Source organism: Phaethon lepturus, unplaced genomic scaffold, assembly GCF_000687285.1.
Source record: "Phaethon lepturus isolate BGI_N335 unplaced genomic scaffold, ASM68728v1 scaffold7142, whole genome shotgun sequence".
In the NCBI taxonomy this organism is placed as follows: domain Eukaryota; kingdom Metazoa; phylum Chordata; class Aves; order Phaethontiformes; family Phaethontidae; genus Phaethon; species Phaethon lepturus.
The window spans coordinates 34,227-55,633 of record NW_010523988.1 but is presented as its reverse complement, the minus strand read 5'-3'; the positions used below and the strand labels follow the sequence as shown (position 1 = coordinate 55,633).

The following is a 21,407-nucleotide window of genomic DNA, read 5'->3' as shown; positions in this document are numbered from 1 at the left end:
TAGGAGAGGTGTTCCAGCAAAATGGGAGCTCGGGCACTACTGCAGTGCTGACTTGCCATGTTTCACCTGAATTTCACAACTGTGCAGCAAAACCACACCAGATTACTTAATCTGTCGCACCAAAAGCGCACCATTGTCCCATAAGACCTTTAGCTGTTGTGGTTTTTACATGCTGCTTTACAACTCTCAAAATAAGGAAAGAATGAAGACACCAAGTCAGATCAAAACTAGCATTGTGCAACATAAGAAATAAAACCCAGATAGTTTAAACTTTCCCATTAGCATGTTTTTAAGTCCTTCAGGAAATTTTCAGTGCAATGCAGTGTTCAGATAGGTGGCCTTTTCTACTCACTTTGGTAGCCACCATCAATAACTGCTATGCAATTTACATTATCTTTGGGCGTTCTGGTAAAACACAAGAATAAAGAAAGGTAATGCAGCAAGAACTATTTTTACTAACATGGAAACTTATTGTCAAAGATTGTATTATCCCTTAGAAGTGATGTAATTTTTCTTTCCACAATTACAGAGTCTTTCAAGATACTTTCATTTCTTTCTCAATGAAGAAAGATGAGGGTGTTTGACCACTGATTATCATTTTAAGATGGTAAATCAGAAGCTATTCTAACTAAAAGTCATCAAGTAATGCACATGTGTTCTAAAACAGCCCACAAAATGCACCTGAAACAGCAAGAGTTACTTCAGCTTTTTTAAAAAAAAAAAAAAAATCAAAAAGAATTGGAAAAAGATTTGGAGAGAACAACATTCTGAGTATTGTCTTCCAGACACAAACAGGGGGGTTGTGGGTTTTTTTCCAAAGTTTTCTGTATTTCTGTTCTAATCATTTTTTCACCTACCCTCAACAAGCTTGCAAAGTTTCAACTGTTTTAGCAAAATCTATTGCTTCCAATGCCACCAAGCTGTCTTTATTCCTAGGACTATTCATTCTGAGAGAGGGCAAACTGCCCCTAATACTTGTTAATTAAATAAAGTGTTAATTACCATTATTAAAAGCATCCTTGTTGCTTTTGCAGGAAAAAGACATCTGCTGGTAAGGACCAGTGGATTTCCACAGTGCACTGGTTAACGCTGGCTGACAAGTGTCCATTTTGAGATCCATCTGATTTTCACTAGTCCTTGCTGCATCAGAATTTGCGATGTTCAGTCCATACACACCATCCTCATGAACGAGAGAAGAATCTGATCTGTTGAGACTGCTTAGAGAAACACACACTACAGCTTCATTTAAGTAGAATGTATTTTCGCTATGTAAGCTGTCCAATTGATTATGTCCCATTATCTGCAGAAGGGGAAAAAAAGACAGAGAAAAGCATTTTCACCTTTGTCCAGCACCAGAATCATAGAATCACAGAATTTCTTGAGTTGGAATGGACCTATAAAGATCACTGAGTCCAAGTATCTGCTCCTTGCAGGACTACCTAAAACTGATACTACGAGTATCATCCTGAAGAATCCTTTTACCAGGATACATAAAATTAACTGCCAGACAGAATGGGGATTTATAGCAAATAGTCACCTAATTTCCCAGAAGTTAACCTCAAAACATGTTCAGTTGGATGTGTGTTCAGGAATAAACAGCAATAACACAGTACATTTTGTTTTAGTTCCCCTCAAAGCACAGGAAAACTCAGTAATAATTGTGAAATAGCAAATAACAAAAGGCTGACACCTTAGATGCACTGAGCTCTGCAGACTCCTTTCAGGGGGAAGTTTTGCCCCACAGCTTGACAAGGTACCACTTCACATATGTAAATCTGTGTACACTGCAATCCAAAAAAAACACCCTACCTCAGGTAGACAGGTAATCATAGAGGACAGGACTGCAGCAGTCAAATTAGGGATAGCAAACAGCATTCAGCAAGCAGCCATGGCTCCCAGGGCCTGAAAATGCAACTCCTGCAAAGACCCCCTGCATGCAGGTGTTCATCAAGGCTGAGCTCACAAAAAAAGCAGGAGTAGCAGTGTGAGTTACTGCAATGTTTGGCCATCCAAAACTATCTAGGTTCAGTGTAACAGCAAAAACACCGGGAAGGAAGTACTGGCTGACTGGGAAGCACTCAGCCAGCTCTGCTGCTGCAAGGAGCATGGTAGTGGAAAATGCAGGGCAAAGACTATCCCAAGGCCTGGAAAGCATCCAAAGCCATGTAGTTTACTTGAAATAAAAATACAAGTGGTCTTACACATGAAATATTAGATTAGGAACTACTAGTCTTTAACACTCAGCATTTCATTATTTTGCCTCTCCGTCTGTGCAATCCTGGACACCCCTGCATCAGGCTATCATCCTTTCCAACTTCCTCTCCTCAAAAGATTTCAGAAGTCACATCCATTAAGGCTGATGGGCACGTTCAGTTTTGGTTTTATCATCCACTTCTTCAGCACTGCCAAGCAAGTCAAAATTGTACCACAAGCTATGCTAGTAAGAAGCACCTTCATAGTTTGGGCTTGGGCAAGCATATATGGGTAAGTCATGTTCACACAATGTTCACAAAAGCTGGATGAAAAGGGGGAGGTCAGAGGCCAATCCTTTGCCCCCTCATGCAGGCACAGGCTTAGATGCTGAATGGTCACTGCCTGTTATGGGTCAGTTGCCAGCTGAAAAACCAGGGAGGTGATGGCCTGAAGAAAGACTCTATAGATTTTCTTGTGAAATCGAAAACCTGAGGGAAAAAAAAGCTGTTTGGGTCAGTGAGCTTTGCAAAAGCCAGGCAAAATGTTTTGATTTTCAGGTGTTTTAGAGAACAGTAATGGAAATGGAAACCGTACCAACCAAGGCAGGTCTGGAGGCGAGGTCCCCCCAGGCAGGTAGGCGCCCAGACAGCTGAGTTCAGAGTCAGCCTCTAACCTTCACCCTCAACAAAAACGTAATCATTTTTAGTATTAAACGCTTAAGCAGCTTCAGAGCTACTTCAAATTGCATCTGCTAATAATGACCATCTCCAAGGAATTACACTGTCAAGGATGGAGCCACACACCAACCTCTTCCCTTAAGGGGCTGCTTGTTTCAGGAAGCAGGGCCTGACACATGGGGTTCATGGGAGCCTGGCGTTTACCACTCTTGGAGCAGCCACTGTTCCTCACTGGAGACAGTGCTCTTGTCCAAGAACAAGGACAGCAGCCAAAGACTTCACCAAAAGCTTTTTATGCCTCAAGTATTACAGTAATTTCACTTTCCTACAAGAGGTGGGAGACACAATGTATCTTGCAAATACAGCAGCAAAGCAGAATAAATGACAGATTCTCACACTCACAATTTCCATCTCCTCAATTTAATACCCATCGGTCTGAGCCTGGCTTCTGTAGGGCACCCAGCTTAAAATCACAGAATGGTTGAGATTGGAAGGGATGTCTGGAGGTCATCTGGTCCAACACCTCTGCTCAAGCAGGACCACGAAGAGCAAGTTTTCCAGGACCATATCCAGACAGCTTTTGAATAGCTCTGAGGATGGAGACTCCACAACCTCTCTGGGCAATCCGTGCCAGTGCTCGGTCACCCTCGCAGGAAAACACTGTTTCCTGATGTTCAGCGGGAACCTCCTGTGTTTCTGTTTGTGCCCATTGCCTCTGGTCCTGTTACTGGGCACCACTGAAAAGAGTCTGGCTCCATCATCTTTACACCCTCCATTTAGATATTTATATACATTAATAAGAACCCCCATGAGCCTTTTCTTCTCCAGGCTGAACAGTCTCAACTCTTCTTCATAGCAGAGATGCCTCAGTCCCACAAACATCTTTGTGGTCCTTCACTGGACTCCCATCCCCTACCTCCACCACCCCCCACACCGTAGCTCTATGACTTTTTTGTACTGAGGAGCCAGCACTGGACACAGTACTCCAGGTGTGGCCAAAGTAGAGGGGAAGAATTGCCTCCCTTGACCTACTAACAATATTTTGCCTAAAGCAGCATAGGAGACCATTAGCCTTCTTTGTGGCCATGATGCATTGTTTGCTTATGTTTAACTTAATGTCCACCAGGACCCACTGGTCCTTTTCTGCAAAGCTCCTTTCCAGCTGGGTGGCCTCCAGCATATATTGATGCATGGGGTTGTTCTTTTCCAGGGGCAGGACTTGGCACTTCCCCTGGTTAAACTTCATGAGGTTCAAAGCCCTTTGGATACGCCTGAACCTCAGCTTCCTATGTGCTCACTAATTACGTTACCAACCAACAAAACCCAGGCATACTAGCCTATTCGTCAAGGCAAGCCTCTCTAGGCCTGCAGTCGGGGACATAATTACGGTGGGGAACCACACACCTCATAGCTCCCTGTGGATGACAACAGGCTGCTTTGCTGACCATGCTTCCAGTGCCAGAGGAGCTGCTTCTGCATTTTCACACTGTCTCTTTCTCTCTCCACCATTTTCTGGCCCTCCTGGAGCCTCTCCAGGCTCTGCTGGTACTCCTGCAGCTGCAGCGCCAGTCCCTGGCGGCTCCTCTCCAGCAGCTCCTCCTGGCACCCGCACTCCCTCTCCCGCTGGCCCAGCCGGCCCTCCCTGGCCTCCTGCTCCCGCTGCCGCTGGTCGCATTCGCGCAGCCAGCGCTGCTGCTCTTGCTGAAACTGCTGCTTCAGTTTGTGTATGTTGGCCAGCTCCTCCCTTTGTTTTTCCAGATTCCGGTATTTCTCTTGTTCCAGAAGGAGGTTTAGCCGAGAACCATGGCCCCGACTGGTCTTCTCATTCTCTTGCAGGAGTAACCTTTGGAGCTCTCTGTGGCTGTCCTGGATAGCTAGTGCTGCCTAGACACCACAACAAAATCAGACACAAATGTTTAAAGATTAGCATTAATCCATTTCTGCATTTTTACAAGGAAGCATTATATAAAAATGCTTCAACCTCCCATAATATCAGCACTTAATGCTTTTTGGGAGGTTATTCTTCATGCAAGTGGAGAAAATTCGGTGTTCATGCCTTTACCAAGAGATGTTTCTAAAAGCACTCAACTATTTCGAGTACTTTTAACACAGCTTCTGGTTTACACTTAGTATTCATATATATTTACGTTACAATTGTGCATACGCACTTTAGTTACAGCTGGGGTCCTGTTCTGTCAGAGGATGTTAGGACAAATAGGAAAAAATATTTTTCATGGTTAAAGAGGGCATTAAAGCACTGGGAATGCTACACACAACGAGCTATTCCTAACACAGCTGTGGTTTATATAGATAATACTGTACTGTTTCCAGTACAGCCCACTCCAGCCCTACGGCTCTCCCTGCTAACCTGCAACAGCGCAGTCCTAGCAAGATCAGTCCTACAGGCACCTGCCAACATACCCACGTCAACAGGACCACACTGCTACATGCATCTGGCCGAGATACTTGTGCCGGCAGAAATTTGCAGTATAGTAATGAATTTGGTTTTGGTGTTTCAGTAGTTTATTTTACAACGAAGAGCGCTAGATTCTGTCCTTCACAAGGATGCCGTGACATTGTTTGCATTAAAGATTGTGACATCCTCCAGTAACACAAAAATAAACAGCTGGGATTAAGAAGAAAGAAAAGCAAGAAAGACCTAGATCTGCTGAGGCACTTACTGCACAGCCCATCTTCAAGAGCTGACATGGGAATCTACTTCAGCAGACATTCCCAGAGAATTCCCACAGCCCCGTTATCCCATGCCACCAACCCCAGAAAGAGTTTTTAACTTTATGCAATGTGCCATTCCCACTTTTCTTGGCTCTTCCTCCAGTATTGGGTCAGTTCCAGTGATCTGTAAACAGGGCAAGGACAGCATCCTCTGCTTGTTTCTCTGCACCTATGCTGCCAATTTACGGTCTGAATAATTAAGGCATGATCCCAAGCCTTACTTTAGCTCCCCTCTGGTGTTAAGCTATATGTTTTTCAATTCTTAAAAAAATTTGCTTGAATCACAAACTTTTTGTTTTGCTTTTACATTGCTTCAATCCACTTAGCTTCTAAGCCCAAGGTTTCCAGAATTATTATGAAATATGCTAATGTCAAGAGGTCTAAAAATTAAACATACTCAAATGAAACATGTTAAAATAAAACTATAAACCTGCACCTATATAAGAAAAAATAAATTAAAACATTCAAACTTGTCATGAAAGAGGCAAAAGCTTTAGACTAAGGTTCTACAGAACACACACAATAATTAATTGAGATTGAAATATCTCAAATGGGTTGAGTTTGCTACCCAAGTGGCAGAGGCACTGTTTACTAGTAGCCAGGAGAATATTCTAAACAAAATACTAGAATTTTTCGATATTTGGAACTGTAATTTCATAAATCTGTACATGAAATTACATCAGTTCAGTTAGAGACATCATTTTACTTTTTACTTTCCCCCTAAATTTTTCTACTGTGTACACATCTTTTTGTGGGGGTGGGAGGGGGGGGTGATCCCCAAGCAAGCAAACATTATTCAGTTCTTAAAAGAAACCTACCACTGATGTACAATAAAAATATATTACATGACTTATACAACTTATGCAACAGTTGTTACGAGGTAAATACCCACTGACATGATGTCTAAAAGTAGGGCAAGATGAAGACAAACCTTAAGAAGTAAATTATTACGACTAATTATTCTACAAAGTTATCAGTGGAGTAGTCACCTGTATGCTGTACAAGAGACGGGTTAAGTTCTGGATTGCTTGTATGACCTAGAAAATAAAGCAGAAGGATTTTCAAAGGTTTGACCACTGTTAACTAAATAGTTATTTAAACCCCAGACAGAACGTAGTAAACTCACCTCTGTCCCTGTAGATCGTGGGAAACTCATACTTCCTCCCTAAAATAAACACATCTTGCTTTAAAAGGTAGTTTTTAACTTTGTATCATCTTTTAACAATTGTAGTTAATTTTCTTTTTTTTAAACTAGTGGAGACATACGTATCGCTACAATTGTAGTTAATTTTCTTTTTTTTAAACTAGTGGAGACATACGTATCGCTAATGTATGCAGTGCTGAGTCAAACCTCTTTGTGGGCACATGAAAAAAGAGAGAAGCAATAACCTATGAAGACTAATAATTCACCAACACTGGAGTTTCCGTGGAAATCACTAGAGATTCTAAGCACAACTGTAAAAACAAAAATATTTCATCCACAATTTTAATCCTCTCATGACTAATGCTACACAGAAGAGACAACTCCATTCATTCTTTGTTTACTCGACAGTTTTCATATACAGTAACCAGACTTCTGTAAATACAGCACAGTGGGTTTAGGTTACTTATAGTAGGGTGAAACAGCACGAGACTCTTCAAAAACAGAGATATTAATGTAGCAAGAGGCTAGCAGGAGTCACACTAGCCAGTTACGGCGAGTTACAGCCCCAGGTGCGCTGCGAGGCGCTGAGCGAAGGCTGCGTGCCCGCTCTGTGCTGCAAAACGCACCAGCACGGCTACCGATTGTCCGCTGAGGCGAGACACTTCACGCTTCCCACCCTGCTCCCTTTTCCTAGGAAGCTTTCTGAATTTATGGGGTGAAGCTCCCCATAATCCCTTCAGCATGAAGAACAGCTCCTCTGAGAAAGCCGAGGTGAAACGGTGGGCAAACAGAACACAATCCCTTCTGAGGCTACAATGAAAAGACTTCCTGTGTGATTTTTTTTCTCATTCTTTTTTCAGAGGAGGATTTGAGGAATATTCGCTCTCTCTCTGATTCTCTACTGAGTCTCATTTTCCACCACAGAGAGCAAAGCAGCTGCTCCATTTAGCGGTGGTAACTGAAAATGAAGATGAAAAAGGCCCCACAACGCAGCTCAAAGCAGACAAGCCAGGGGGAAAGGGAGCACCAGCTGCAGCGTTTCCTCCACCCCTCCCTCCCTCTCTCACCATCCCCCTTCAGTATTTCCCCTCAACCCCTCTCCACATCTTCACGTCCTCCTCCGCTTCTCACCGCACCCATGAGCCACTTAACTGCTCGGTTCTGCTGTGAGAAGCTGAGGACGTTGCACGGATGCCTCTGTGCAGCCCAAGGACTGACACAAGGGAGCTCTGCTCCCCCCTTGCTAGGCTGCCAAAATGAGCAGTGGGCAAGGAGGAAGAGCAGAGCCAGGAGGGAGAGAGGAGAAGGAGACCCTGGCAGGGCGAGGAAGAGTGAGTGTACAAAGGCGAGCCCGCTTGCTGAACAAGAGTGAGGCTTCTTTCAGGTTTTTGAAGCCCTTTTTAATTTAGTAAAGGAGGTGTCCAGGGGGATTGAAGGCTTAGCTGGCTTTGCAATGGCCAAGGGGTAGCAGGTGGCCAGCCCAAGCACCTCTGGTCTCCTCCCTGCAGCACCACTTGAGTGCTGGGGGATGAGCCCAAGGCAGGTTTACCCAAGCTCACCAGGAGGACAGCTGTATTGCAGCTGCACCGCTACAGCTTCAGCACAAGCCCTGTAAGTCCGGGTAGTTCTGAAGTAGTATATTCAGCTGTTTAACCTGTGCTGCGGGCCACCATCACCTCCCTGACGCTCTGCCTTAGCACCTTGGTTCAGAGCAACGAGCGGCAGTGGAGATGAGGACGGTCCGAACCCTGGGCAGGCTGTGTGCACAGTGCCTCAGGCAACCCCCTCGAGATGCGATGACAAGGCAGGAGCAGGGGGGACAAGATGGGGACCACCTCCCACCGCTGCCTGCTGGAGAACCCACATGTTGCACAGGCAACGATCTTCCTTCTGATGCTTGGTCAGCATTTAACCCCCGAGCTGGAGACTGTCATTCCATCTGTCTAGCTCCTGGTTTCCCAGGCTAGCTGGTCTGGGCCTGGCGCTGCCACCCCACAACCCCAGGACTGCACAACCAGCCACCAAGGGCAGGCAGGAGAACATACTCCGCCCCTGGAAGCCCTTGTCTTGCCTCTTTTGTTTGCTCGTTCTGCCACCTCCTGGTTAAGTCTGATTCTGACATGTGACATGAGTCTTGCCCGAATAATAGGCCAGACCAGAATAGAGAGTTAGCGGGGAAGAGTTTGCTGCAGATCCCTGTAGTCCAGCTGCAGCTCAAAGCAGGGCTAGCTACAAAGACAGATGGGTTTCCTCAGGGCCTTCTCCAGCCAAATCCGGGAAACCTCCAAGGATGGAGAACCCACAGCCTCTCTGGATAACCTGATCAGGTTCCTGCTTGATCACCCTCATGGTGACTTTTTTTCCTTATATACAGTCAGAATTTCCCTTGCTGCAACTTGTAATCTTGAATGCTGATCCTTTTGCTGTGCACCTTTGAGAAAAGCCTGGCTCTGCGTTCTCTATAACCCCTATATATAGGGTTTCTCTATAACCGTTCTCTATAACAATGGCAATGTTTTCATGTGGAGCTACTGGACATTTTAATGGGCTATTTCCTGAGCCCCTCTATCCTCTGTTAGGTTATTTTATTTCCCCTCACCTAGCTTCTGTGCTCCCTCTCTTAGACTTTTGTTTTCCACACACACTCTTCTTCCTACTCCCTTCTAACACAGAAGTCTAGTAAGTAAGATGACTTAGAGCTGAACATGAGGAAAGGTTAGAGGGAGATTAATGTATTAGCAAGAATCTTCCAGAAATAACTAGAAAAAAACCCCAAGGTTTCAGGCACACAAGCCCTCCTTCAGATCTGATCCAAAGACATTATGCTAACACTAAGTATCTCCTTTTCTAGCAAACTTTGCCTTCCATTTCAAGCCAAGTATTTTCTACTCTTGTCTCTCCCTTTTATTCCTTTTGTTGTCCTGCTTCTCCACCTAAGGAATCCACAATTACAGTTCAGTTTATTTCCACACAGTAATTCATACTGCTCGTACTCTTACGCTCTGCTGCTACATTAAATTTGTCATTCCCAATTTTGCCTAGAACTGACTTTTGATTCTGCTTTTTCCCCAGATTTGCTTATGAGTTATAGGACTTTGAAAAATGGGCAGTTTCTCTTCTATTCTCTAATTGCTCCATTTTGTTTTAATTCAAAATTCTGAAGCAAGCTGGTGTAACACAATCCATCCTATTTTATCTGCTTGCTCTCAGGACAAAGTTCTTCCAATGCACAAGTCTTCCCTGCATTATCCAAGCATTGCAGAAGACTTTCATCATCCTGTGAACAGGAAGAGGGAGTAGAGGGAATACCATTGTCAGCTCCGTAGACATGGATGTATTGAATATGATGACAGCAGAGAACCAGGCTCTTAAGTGGCCCATAAAAGGGGTACAAAACATTATGGCTGTTATTGCAACCCATCGATCTGTAAGCTTTGCAGGAAAAATGTTAGGTGTTTGGCTTGTTTATAATTGCTTTTTTAAAATTCATTATTAATTGCAGTGACCTCTATTAAATGGAATTATTTGGATTTGAGTGAAATGTGCCTATGCCATGCTTTGCGTTTTGGAACTGTCTTTAGATACCCCATAAAAATTAGGGCAGCATTTACATTCCCGGTGCCCAGAGTGCTATGTGCAACACAGGAAGAAACATTGGTTACAATACCTTATCCTCTAGGCTGGCAGCTGCCATTTCCTTTTCAACACTGAGATCAACTTCAGATGATTCTTCAACTTCTTTTATTTCTGTATCTGACAAATAAATCACCCCAAAATGCAAGAGAAAGGTATCAAAGCACATTCTGACTAGAGAAACAAAGGGCACACTTTTACAGCTACTCACAGGATGCTGAAAATAGAGAATTATGGAATTTGAAGTTACATAATGGATTCTAGGCTGAGGAAAACAAATTTGGAAGTCTGGATGGCACAGGTGGGACAATTCAGTTTTCCTACCTTAAAAACTAGTAGTGTTTCACTTCTGAAAGTTTGGAGATAAGTATAGCCACATCACTAAAAACGCTCTGCAGCAATGTTTTTTACAGGACTTTATTTCCATTTTTGCTGCAAGAAATCCATGCTATACCTTTTACAGATTAAATTATTGGAATGTCAATCCTGGTTTTCAGGCCTTCCGACAAAAATCAACCGACTTCGGATAGAAGAATTCGGAAAACTGCAATACAGATCTGCTGTGGTGCTGGGCAACAACAACAAGAAAGCATATGGAGATATGCAAATCTGACTCAATACCGCTGAATGCAGGCATGTGCAACAGAAAAGGTGCAGTGGATGCAAGCCCTTCATCTACTTCAATGAAGTTATATGACAATTTACACTATCTGAGCATTTGCGCAAAGAAAACTTTTATTACATTATTTTCTATTTATTCTGCCATAGACTGAGCAAGCTTTCAAAAAAAAAAAAACAATCCAGTATCAATGATTTTAGCACTCTGAATATGTAAAAGCATCAAATTTTACTCACCACCAGGAACAGATTCCAAGATGTCACTGGCACTAAATCTGTGCCTCACGCTAAATTCCTCAATATTTTCCTCTGCTGATCTGTCTGTTTCACTCAATTGTGATGTCGTTACAGCAACATGGAGACTTTCAACTAGAGAGGAAAACATGCAGAATTAAAGAGGGCCCTTAAATAGCTCCCTAATGCACAAATCAATGACACAGAATCATAGAATAATTTAGGTTGTAAGGGACCTCAGGAGGTCATCTAGTCCAACTCCTGACCCAAAGCTGGTCAAACTAAACTTGGTTGCTCAGAGCTTTGCACAGACAAGCTTCTGACATCTCCAAAGATGGAGATTTCACAGCCTCTCTGGGCAACCTGTTCTGGTTTTTGACCACCCTCACGGTTCTTTTCATTAAATTGGTATTGCCTGTGTTCCAACTTGTGCCTGTTGCCTCTCGTCCTATCACCATGTGCCTCCATGAAAAATCTGGCTTTTTTGTATCCTCCTGTTAGGCAGCTGAGGACAGCACTGAGAGCCCACCAAGCCTTCTTCTCTCAAAGCTGAACAGACCAACTATCTCAGCCTCTCCTCAGACGTCATGTGCTCCAGCCCCCTAGTCCTCCTGATGCCTTTCACTGGATTTGCTCCAGTTTGTCAATGCCTCTCTTGCTCAGAGGAGACCAGCACTGGTCACAGAACTCCAGATCGGACTCACCAGGGATGAGTAGAGGGAGGATCACCTCCCTCAACCTGCTGGCAACTCTTCCTAATGCAGCAGCCTGGGGGGCAGTTGGCTGTCTTTTCCAAAAGGGTACATTGCTGCCTCATGGTCAACCTGCTGTCAAGTAGGACTCCCAGGTCTACTTCTGCAAAGCTATTTTTCTATCCAGTCAGTGTCCAGCCTGTACTGACACATGGGATTACTCCATCCCAGATGCAGAACTGTGCACTTGTCTTTGTAGAACTTCTAGGGGGTTTCTCTTAGCTCATTTTCACAATCTGCAGAAGTCTCTCCAGCACATTGATCACCCTGCCTCATTTGGTGACAGCCATTAATTTGTTAAGAGTGTACTCAATCCCTTAGCTAACTTCATTAATAAATATACTGAACAGTATTGGTCTTGGGATCCACCCCTAAGGGAACCTCCTAATAACATGCTGCCAGCTGGACACTGTATCACTGACCTACTGGATACTACAGCCAGTGCAGACAGTGTTGAAAGCGTTGCAGATGACAAGGTAAACAATATACACTGCTCTCCTCTCATCATAAAATCCATCAGGTTGGTCAGACACAATTTGCCCTTGATGAATCCATGCCAGCTGTTCCCAGTCACTTTCTTGTCCTTCATGTTCTTGGAAATGGCTTCCAGGAGGATTTGCTCTATCACTGTCTCATAGACAGTGGTGAGGCTGATTATTTTGTAGTTCCCTATACATTCCTTCTTGAAGAGGGGTGTGATGCTTGCTGCCCTCAAGTCGTCAGGAATCTCTCCTGATCACTGTGATCTTTCAAAGATGATAGAAAGTGGCGTCACAATGACATTGGCCAGCTCCCTGAGCAGCCTTGGATTTATCCTATCTCATCTCATTGGATTTGTGTATATCCTATTTGCTTAAGCACTTTCTAATTCTATCCTTCTCTACTGTGAGCAATGCTTTATTCCCATAGAGTCTGCTATTAGCAGTATAAGACTTAGTATTTCTGTTCTGGAAAATGATCCCCACAAATTGTCTACAGTGTAAGCAACTGTAAATTCCTTACAGTGTGCCGAAGAGTCATGAAATCCAAGACATGATCAACATGAGCATGAGAGAAAGTGAAAATTAGAAGTGGGCAGACTAAGATGTGTAAGTACAGGTTGCCATTTTAGCTAAAATGACGTTTACTATTGCATCACTGACTTACATTCCCTACCCAAGTTTTATCAATTTTATCAATAAAATACCCTCTGACTTCATAATGATGACAGAGACCAACCTTCACTGCTTTATCAGCTGAAATGTGGTTATTAGCCCACAGCTCTCCATCTAGGTGATGCTAAAATCTTGTAGTCCATCTCAAAGAGCATACAGCTCATGCTGGATATGGCTCCATTTACGAGGACTCTTTTCAGATGAGTTTAGCAGGAGTTCAGCTGAACATCCAGTTAGCCAAGGTATTCACAAATACCATTCCCTTCCTTCCTTAGGAGGAATGCACTGTAGATAGCACAAGGCTGTATCATCTCTATAGCAATTCTACGGCTCCTACAGCAATTCCGGCACGCATTCCTTGGCAGATCTGCCAAGATCAATGCAGTATGGTCTGTATATGACCCTATATGATTCTGATCTGTCATCAAATCAGCCAAGGTCAGTGAAGATCGGGGACTAGATGCAATATCACACTGCATCCTGTGATCTGCTTCACAGGGCTGCACTGCAAGGAGAAGAGCTAAGGAAACAATCCTCAGGTGCAACCCAAGACCATGTACCTGCCTGCTTACCTATGATGTTATGCACTAAACATACCCCTTATCTTGCAATCTGGCAGGTATCATCTCGTGCACCTGACAAGCATAACCTTGAGAGATTTCTGTTCAATGCCCTTTGCCAAGTTTCGACACTGCCAGTTCTTGAGACTTGACGGAATCACAGCACAAGGAAACACAGCTGTTCTTTGCTACCTTGAAGTATCTGCCCACATGAAGAACCACCAGTCCACTCTTCCCATGCAAACTCACCTTCTCTGAGTGCTGCTGCCAGCAATGAAGCAGCCTGTGGAGTTTCTCCAGAATCAGGTTTGATAAGAAGGTGAGGCTCCACATGAACATCCTCAAACCCACTCATATTTCCCAGCTCTGCATAGATATGCAGCTTCTCTTCCAAATAACTGCAGATCTGCTGGTCCTGGTTACTCAGTGATTCTGTCAACCAAAATTGAACACTGTAGTAGTATTTTTTATCCTGCAGGCAAAGCACATTCCCCATTCACCCTTCTAATCCTTACACCTGTCCTGGTTTCAGCCAGGATAGAGTTGATTTTCTTCACAGAAACTAGTGTGAGACTGTGTTTTGGATTTGGCATGAGAAAATGTTGATAACGTGCTGATATTCTGAGTTGTTGCTGAGCAGTCAGGGACAGCCCAGCTTCTGGGGCTGGCCTGCCAGCAAGAAGGCTGGGGGTGCACAGGAAGCTGGGAGGGGACACGGCCAGGACAGCTGACCCAGGCTGGCCAAAGAGATATTCCATACCATATGACGTCATGCCCCGTACATAAACTGGAGTTGGCCGGGGGGCAGGAATCACTGCTTGGGGACGGGCTGTCGATCACTGGGTGGTGAGCAATTGCTATATCGGGCATCACTTGTTCTTGTACATTCCTTTGTCGGTATTTTTATCACTGTTGTTTTCTTCTCTCTTGCTGTCCTATTAAACTGCTTTTATCTCAACCCATGAGTTCTTTCCCCAATTCTCTCTCCCGTCCAACTGTGGGGTCGGGGGAGTGAGCAAGCAGCTGCATTGTGCTTAGTTGCCTACTGGGGCTAAACCACAACATAGAAATTGCTAACTCAAGTTTGGATTTTTTTTAAATGTCCAGGAACCAAATTCATCCCATAGTCCATCTTAACGAAAGACCCATCAAGACCATATGATGAGGTGGCCTTGGCTGCACTCTGGGGCCCTCAGCTACCTCCCATTGCACTTTACAGTTATCAATGCTGGAAAAGCACTTGCCTCAGGCACCCAGAAGATGCACTGAGTCAGTGCCTCAACATCAAAGAAGAACACCTACTGTCAGTGGAGGATGTCCTTCCTTTGTGGCTCTCTACAGGAAGGACATTGGTGGAACTTCTCTCCTCGCAGAAGTATAAAGATGTGGAAGTCAGGTGCAGGGGAACCAAAGAAGTAGAATTTATCCCTATCAGCTACGTGTTCAGATAAAAATAATGGCATCAAAGGATGAAATGCCATAAACAAGCACAAAGCCACACAATTGCTAAAGATTTGAGGTATTTTCACGACCTGGGAACTATCTGGCCCTGATGCTAATCTGGGAAATTCAGTGTTTATTCTGAGAGCACCCATTTTTCTTTTACTTTTGTACCCATGGTAAAGTAGCAAAATTACCAAGTGTTTGGGAAGAAATGGTTCTCTTTCAATAAACTCACATTATACAATCAGTTTTCTCTGCTGTGACCCTGTCTATCGAGCCACTCTGAACCCATCAGCCAGTATGGGCACATTATTCATCCTGAACTCTCAGGCTGCAGGTGGTCTCAGAGTGGCAGGAAAGGTACCCCACCTTGACATTTCTGAATTCTGTATGCTTTGGCGTCAGCGATACGTCTGTCCTCATCAGACTCACTCATTTTTCCTTCTTCTTCTTCCTCTGGACAACTTCAAAAGATGAAAGACAAACAAAGGTGGATAAAGCAGTATCTGCATGTCACATACTCATCTTCAGTACAGTGTTGTGTTCATAATAAACAGAACACAACATCAACTAAGCATAAGCTTGGGCCCCATGAGGAGCAATGCTTTCCCTGCCATTCTTAAGGAGCTGACACCAAGATAACAGGCATGATTGGGGATTTCCCCCAGATGTTTGTATGGACGCCTGCAGGACTCTGGAAAGCATTCAGTGCCAAAGGCAGAGGCGAGAGAAGCTTACAATGGCTGGTAAGAACTTCTAATAGGGAGCAGGAAGGGTCTGCTGGTTCAGTGGGAAACCAGAATTAACATCAGAAGTTTGGCAGAAGTGATGGTGAGATTTTGGGGTCTGTGAATCCTGAGCTCAGAGGAAAACTCAGCCTCACAGAATGGATCCAACACAAGGCAGAATAAAGAGCACGCTGCCACGAATATCCCACCGATCTCCCGTCTGCTTTGGACTACCAGGATGAAAACCCAAAGTCTTTTCCTGTACCTTTCCACTGCATCTTGAATATGCCTCATCCAGTTGTTACGTTCCTCTTTGGAGTTGGTATGAACCTCATACATCTCAGGCCCTGCAGATGAAGCGCTAATCAGAAACATCCCCCTTTCTTCGTTGGCTACTTCTCTTACTATGAGCCTCTGAAGGGAGATTACAGAAGGCTTCTGGTCCTGGGGGAAACAGTCACAGCACATGCAAACAATAAATTACTCTCTTATAGAACACCACACTTTTAGAAAAGGACGATTTTTCAATAGGACTAATTCTAATCCTGGCACAGTCAGACTACATATGTTCTCACCAGGCATAAGAGCCTGCAAGTTTTCAGTATTCAGACATCTTTTTGAACTATTTCTTACAATACATTATAGTATTTATGAACAAGTAAAGCACTGGGTACGTGCTAAAAAGTAAATCCCAGAGACTCAATGATACTGAGGCACAGTGTTCATATAGTGTTTATATTTATATAGTTTGGGAACTTCTCTCTATGACCTTTCATACATTTTATGTGTGTTTACTACTACATTTGCAGTTAAAATTACTCTTCTGTTTTATTTTATAGAACCAGACGTTAAAATTAATTTTAGATAATTGAAACAGCCTGCTCTGCTTCCTGCCTTCATAATTAGATGAGGCATGACACTGAAATAAACATTGTTATTTTCATCTTTCTTCCTAAAATATTATTTAATTTTGAAGATAAATTTAATTTTCCATATACTGGAATATTACTGTTCTGAATACACTACCAGGATTTCAGGAAAAAAAGCATTATGTGGGAATAACCTAGAAAAGGACCTACTTTTTGAGAAATACACAAATAGAAGTGCAACGTGTATATTCAAGTATTTGATAATATACTTACAACAGCTGCAAAGATGTATTTTTGATCTTTTTCTTGTAAGAACAGTAGCAGATCGGTTAGAAGCAGAGCTAAGGTGTCTTAAAATGAGAAAAGGAAAATAATGTTTTTTAATTAAAGTTATTACAATTACAGTTAATTTCTTCTTTTATCTTTGGAACGCGAGAGCCCTGATGAATAAATATCCCACAGAATCCTACAGTAAACTAAATAGGAAATATCTGGATTAGCCTATGGTCTGCATGAAGTAACTGCAAGCCATCACTTTGCATGTCCCTGGAAAGACCACACTTTCTGCTGTCCACCCTCCTGCTGGAGCACTGGCCCAGGGGAAGAAGAAATCCTTGCTCAGTACAGCTTCCCCAGGCCACTCACAGGCAACCTGGCAAAGACTATCCCACATAAATTTTGTGTTGCCTGTGCTGTGGCATATACTTACAGCACAGCATTACACTGGTAAAAGTATTTCTGGAATAACGATGAACAGATAGCTTTAAGATAGCTTTTTTTTTACAGAAAGCTGTACAACAAATATTAGTAAGCTCCAAAAAAACCCCAAACCCTACATGTGATTAACATAAAAAAATCAAATTCTGAGCTTGCATGTGAAAATTGGGATACAGCCAAATGTGGCTTCAGGTTTTCTTTTCCACTGCAGATGCCCCAGCACCACTAAAGAACAGCACGTGATTTTTCATGCATTATTTTCAGTGGCCAGTACTGTGAACAATATAAATGTACAAGTCAAAACTCTGTGTTACGGGATGAAATTGCAAACCAGAGAACTAACAGGAGGGTACTGGAAGAAGAAATGCAGCTGATGGCTCTGTACGTGAACTTGCCTTCTTACCCAGATGTACAGTGGATTAATAACAAACGATGGCAGCGTCTGGAACTACTCTTCTAGCAATTAGTGGCATATTCTCAATACCATTACCTTAGAAATTCATCTTTGAAATACAGCATAATAAAGTATTTTTATTCTTAAAGCAAAAAATCTTCATATGTTATTTGCAAATAAAGAATTAAAGGACTTTACCGCTCCGATGGAATACCTTTGAATCGACCAGTCGCTGTCTTCCAGTACACTAAACCTTCATGAAGAAGTATTCTCTCTTTTCTTATCAAGTCTTGCTTCCTAAAAACATGGCCATTTTTCAGCTTTGTGTATGTTTTGTTTTCAGTTCTGCTGAGAATTTCCAGCAGTTTTTGCTTTTTCTCATATTCATTCACTTTCAAATCTACTGCTGCAATCATGTCCTTGATTAGGCGAAGGGCTTTGCAGAGGTCTTTATGTTCTTCTGTTCCTTCTGTATGAAACAAAAAATAAACAACATGATGGTAGTCATCATATTCAAGAGAAGATATCATTCCTTTCTTTCTGGAAACAATCAACATGGTGCAAAAGCTTCAATTGATAAATATGTCATTTTAAGTTGAACCTGGCAGTCAATTTACTGGAAATATTTGAGGCATCTACCTTTGTTTTATTTGCCTATTAAAAGATGACATGTACCTCAGATTTATTCATTAGTCAAAACAACATGTTGCATAGTTTCTGACATATTTATGAATGCTTAGCATTTTAAAAAAATTACTGGCTAAGTAAATCATATAGTATATTACTCTTCTGGGTAGGTAAAAAAAACAAACCCTTGAAACAGGATTGCAAACACAAAGGGTTTGCATTTGGATATGCAGCTTTCTACAACACTCATTTATTGCCCATTTGGGGAGCAATGTATGTAAGTTATTAGTATTTCTAAAATGTTCTAAGGAATTCCAGAGGTCATTCAAGCTTTGTTTGAAAAACTGGAGAGTAATTTACGAAATGTTTGCCTAGCCCTACTTACAAAAGACTCCACTAGAATTAATTTCAAAAAAGGTGCAGATGCATGCCTGAATTAGTTCACATCCTCTAGTCAAGATCTTTTCCTAAAAGAAGCATGCTCTTCTGGACTTCTATGGCTTAGCCAGCTGGAATACTGCAAATCGTCACAGCCCACCCTTGACAAAGACTACATACACCGGACACCCTGCTTAGGAGACATTTGTCTGAACAGTAGATATTTATGTTGCCCTGGTTCATTACAGAGCAGTGAATTTCACCTTTCATTATGCTGTAGCAGTACATATCCCTTACGTTAGAAACACACTAGGGTTCCAGACATGAAGCAACACCTCAGCTTTCATTCACCTTTTGAGTACTGCAATATCCTTTCAACCAGAACAGGGTATTTGGTGATTCGCTGGGTGACGAGCAAAATGCACTCAGGGATTCCTCGGCGTCGTGCCAGCAGGTTACTATTTCTCAGCTGCACAGATACAAATATATACCTTAAGTAGTAAATGGATATTAAACCACCGATTGACTAATACAAAATAATATATAAATGCATTAGAATAAGCTAAAACAAAACGCTGGGTTATCTGAACCATCCCCATGGAACAATTGCTGCCCTGAGGGATGAGGTGTACTATAACAGCAACATGTGTGTAATACACTATGGATGCCAAAGCTTTCTAAAATTTGAAAGAAAAATGTAATTTATCAGCTCATTGGTTAAGAAGAAAAAAACTTTGCCATTTTTATTAGCTATTAAAAGTGAGTTACTGAATATAATTTCAATCCTAAATCTAAGTAAAAGCTATGTATCTTTTTGCTGATCGTTTTGTCAATAGTGATCACATTGCCCCGTAAACTTACTTTAATAAAATTCTGGAACTTCTTGTTTTGTTGCAACTCTTTGAAGAGATTAACAGCTTCTTTTTGATGGCTGCAAAACTCTCCGTATATTTTCTTCATTTTAGTTGCATTTTCCTCTGAAAACTGAAGAAATTAGTAAGTGAATTGTGCTCAATGTTGCGCCTAACAGGAAAGCATACAACTTCAATTAATGTATTTTGTACAAATACGTAACTTTTATGCTACTTCTTTCTCAAGTTCTCTGAATTTCACTAGCATGGCCTGTCACTACAGAATGAAAACAGGCTAGCTGGTTTTAGGAGCAAGAAGAGCAAAGTAGGCTGGAGAGAGCACAAGCAGCCTCCACTACAGTCTTGCCAGTAATAGTTACAATTACTGTAACGGTGTTTCCGTCACCTCTTTGCAAACACAATCCCTTTGAGGCTTATTTGCATTTGTCTGATCTCCACGCTGCTTCTAGACAAGGTAACGGTTCAGCTTCTTTATTTCAGTGGTGTGGACACTGACTGACTGAAGGTGAAAAGCCACATTCTCTTGATTGCAAGGAACTAACGTGTGACCAGCAAGCAGTTAGTTAACTGTCCTAGGCCACCATAAACATGCTGTGACTACCCCTTCTCTAGTGAGCAGCAAGTCGAGATGCACTGGGACAGATTGCTACAAGAAATGAACAGGTAATTTCCATCATCAGTCAATTCTTCACACCTCGGCTCAGCTATTAAAAAAGTGAATCCATTGCTTCCGTTTTTTGCAGCCCGTGGTATGATGGCAGCAGCCTTCTGCTGTGAACAAGACAAAATTCACCACTTCTCTCACCACTTGTACCATGTAGGCAGAAGTTCATCCCAGGTTCACACAGTTACCTGTCAGTAATGATTTCCTCTCATTGCTATTTCACCCTGCAGTAATCTGGAGGGGACAGTCTTTGAATTTTATGAGGCAACCATAGCCCTCTTCTTGCCCACAAATTTTTAAAGTCAATAAATGATTTAATCTGGGAACCTTGCGTATGTAAAGGATTAACACAGCTGATGCCTCTACCTGCTGCACAAGGATGTCTCCAATTCTGCTGATGACAAAATTACGTTCATTCCCTGCCTCACATGATTCCTGCCGTCTCTCCTTCATTCTGCAAAAGAATTGCCTGTGCATCTCCCGTAGCTCATCTAAGCAGGGGAATATTCTGTCCACTGTGCTGTGGTCCAGCTGCAGTTCTTCTTTCATCCCCTTCCTGAATATTTCAGACATAATGAACAGGGTATGGATGTGATGCACTTCTGTTTGCATCAGCTCTGCAAGTATAAAAAAAACCAGCATAGTATAGTAATCACCAGAACATTTTGCACACCTTCTAAGATAGACTTAGCAACATTCAAATATACAGTCATAATCATTCTTTTCTGTGTGAGCCTCATGCAGGAAGACTTAATTTATCTGTCTCTGGCATGGTTCTCTCAACTGTATTGCACTGAACAAGCTGGGGTTGCAACTGCTTGTGCTGGGGACTGGATGAGGTCCCTTTCAACCTCAACGATTCTGCAAAAAGGGTAGTCATGTCTCTGGTAGTCACTACTCTCCATTTCCTTAGCTTTAGGACACATCATAATTTGTGACAAAAATGTTCTTTGAACCTTCTTATTATTCCGGACATAAAACGTATAGGTTCCCTCTCTCTTTTCTACACCAGATTGT

The 21,407-nt window shown here is 42.6% G+C and overlaps 1 protein-coding gene across 1 annotated transcript in view; it reads right to left on the bottom strand.

The window, feature by feature from the left end:
• Nucleotides 1-1,002: 1,002 nt before the first annotated feature.
• ARHGEF28 (Rho guanine nucleotide exchange factor (GEF) 28) overlaps nt 1,003-21,407 on the bottom strand; it is a gene marked incomplete at its 3' end in the record, with an annotated part of 44,024 nt that continues 23,619 nt past the window's right edge. The window contains exons 14-27 of the mRNA XM_010282288.1: nt 20,757-21,007; nt 19,716-19,838; nt 19,206-19,323; nt 18,064-18,318; nt 17,012-17,088; nt 16,135-16,313; nt 15,511-15,605; nt 13,948-14,130; nt 11,236-11,367; nt 10,415-10,500; nt 6,730-6,768; nt 6,593-6,640; nt 4,275-4,754; nt 1,003-1,300 (exon numbers count right to left, since the gene is read on the bottom strand). Of these exons, the coding sequence (XP_010280590.1) occupies nt 1,003-1,300; nt 4,275-4,754; nt 6,593-6,640; nt 6,730-6,768; nt 10,415-10,500; nt 11,236-11,367; nt 13,948-14,130; nt 15,511-15,605; nt 16,135-16,313; nt 17,012-17,088; nt 18,064-18,318; nt 19,206-19,323; nt 19,716-19,838; nt 20,757-21,007 (2,364 nt within the window). The remainder of the gene's footprint in view (nt 1,301-4,274; nt 4,755-6,592; nt 6,641-6,729; nt 6,769-10,414; nt 10,501-11,235; nt 11,368-13,947; nt 14,131-15,510; nt 15,606-16,134; nt 16,314-17,011; nt 17,089-18,063; nt 18,319-19,205; nt 19,324-19,715; nt 19,839-20,756; nt 21,008-21,407) is intronic.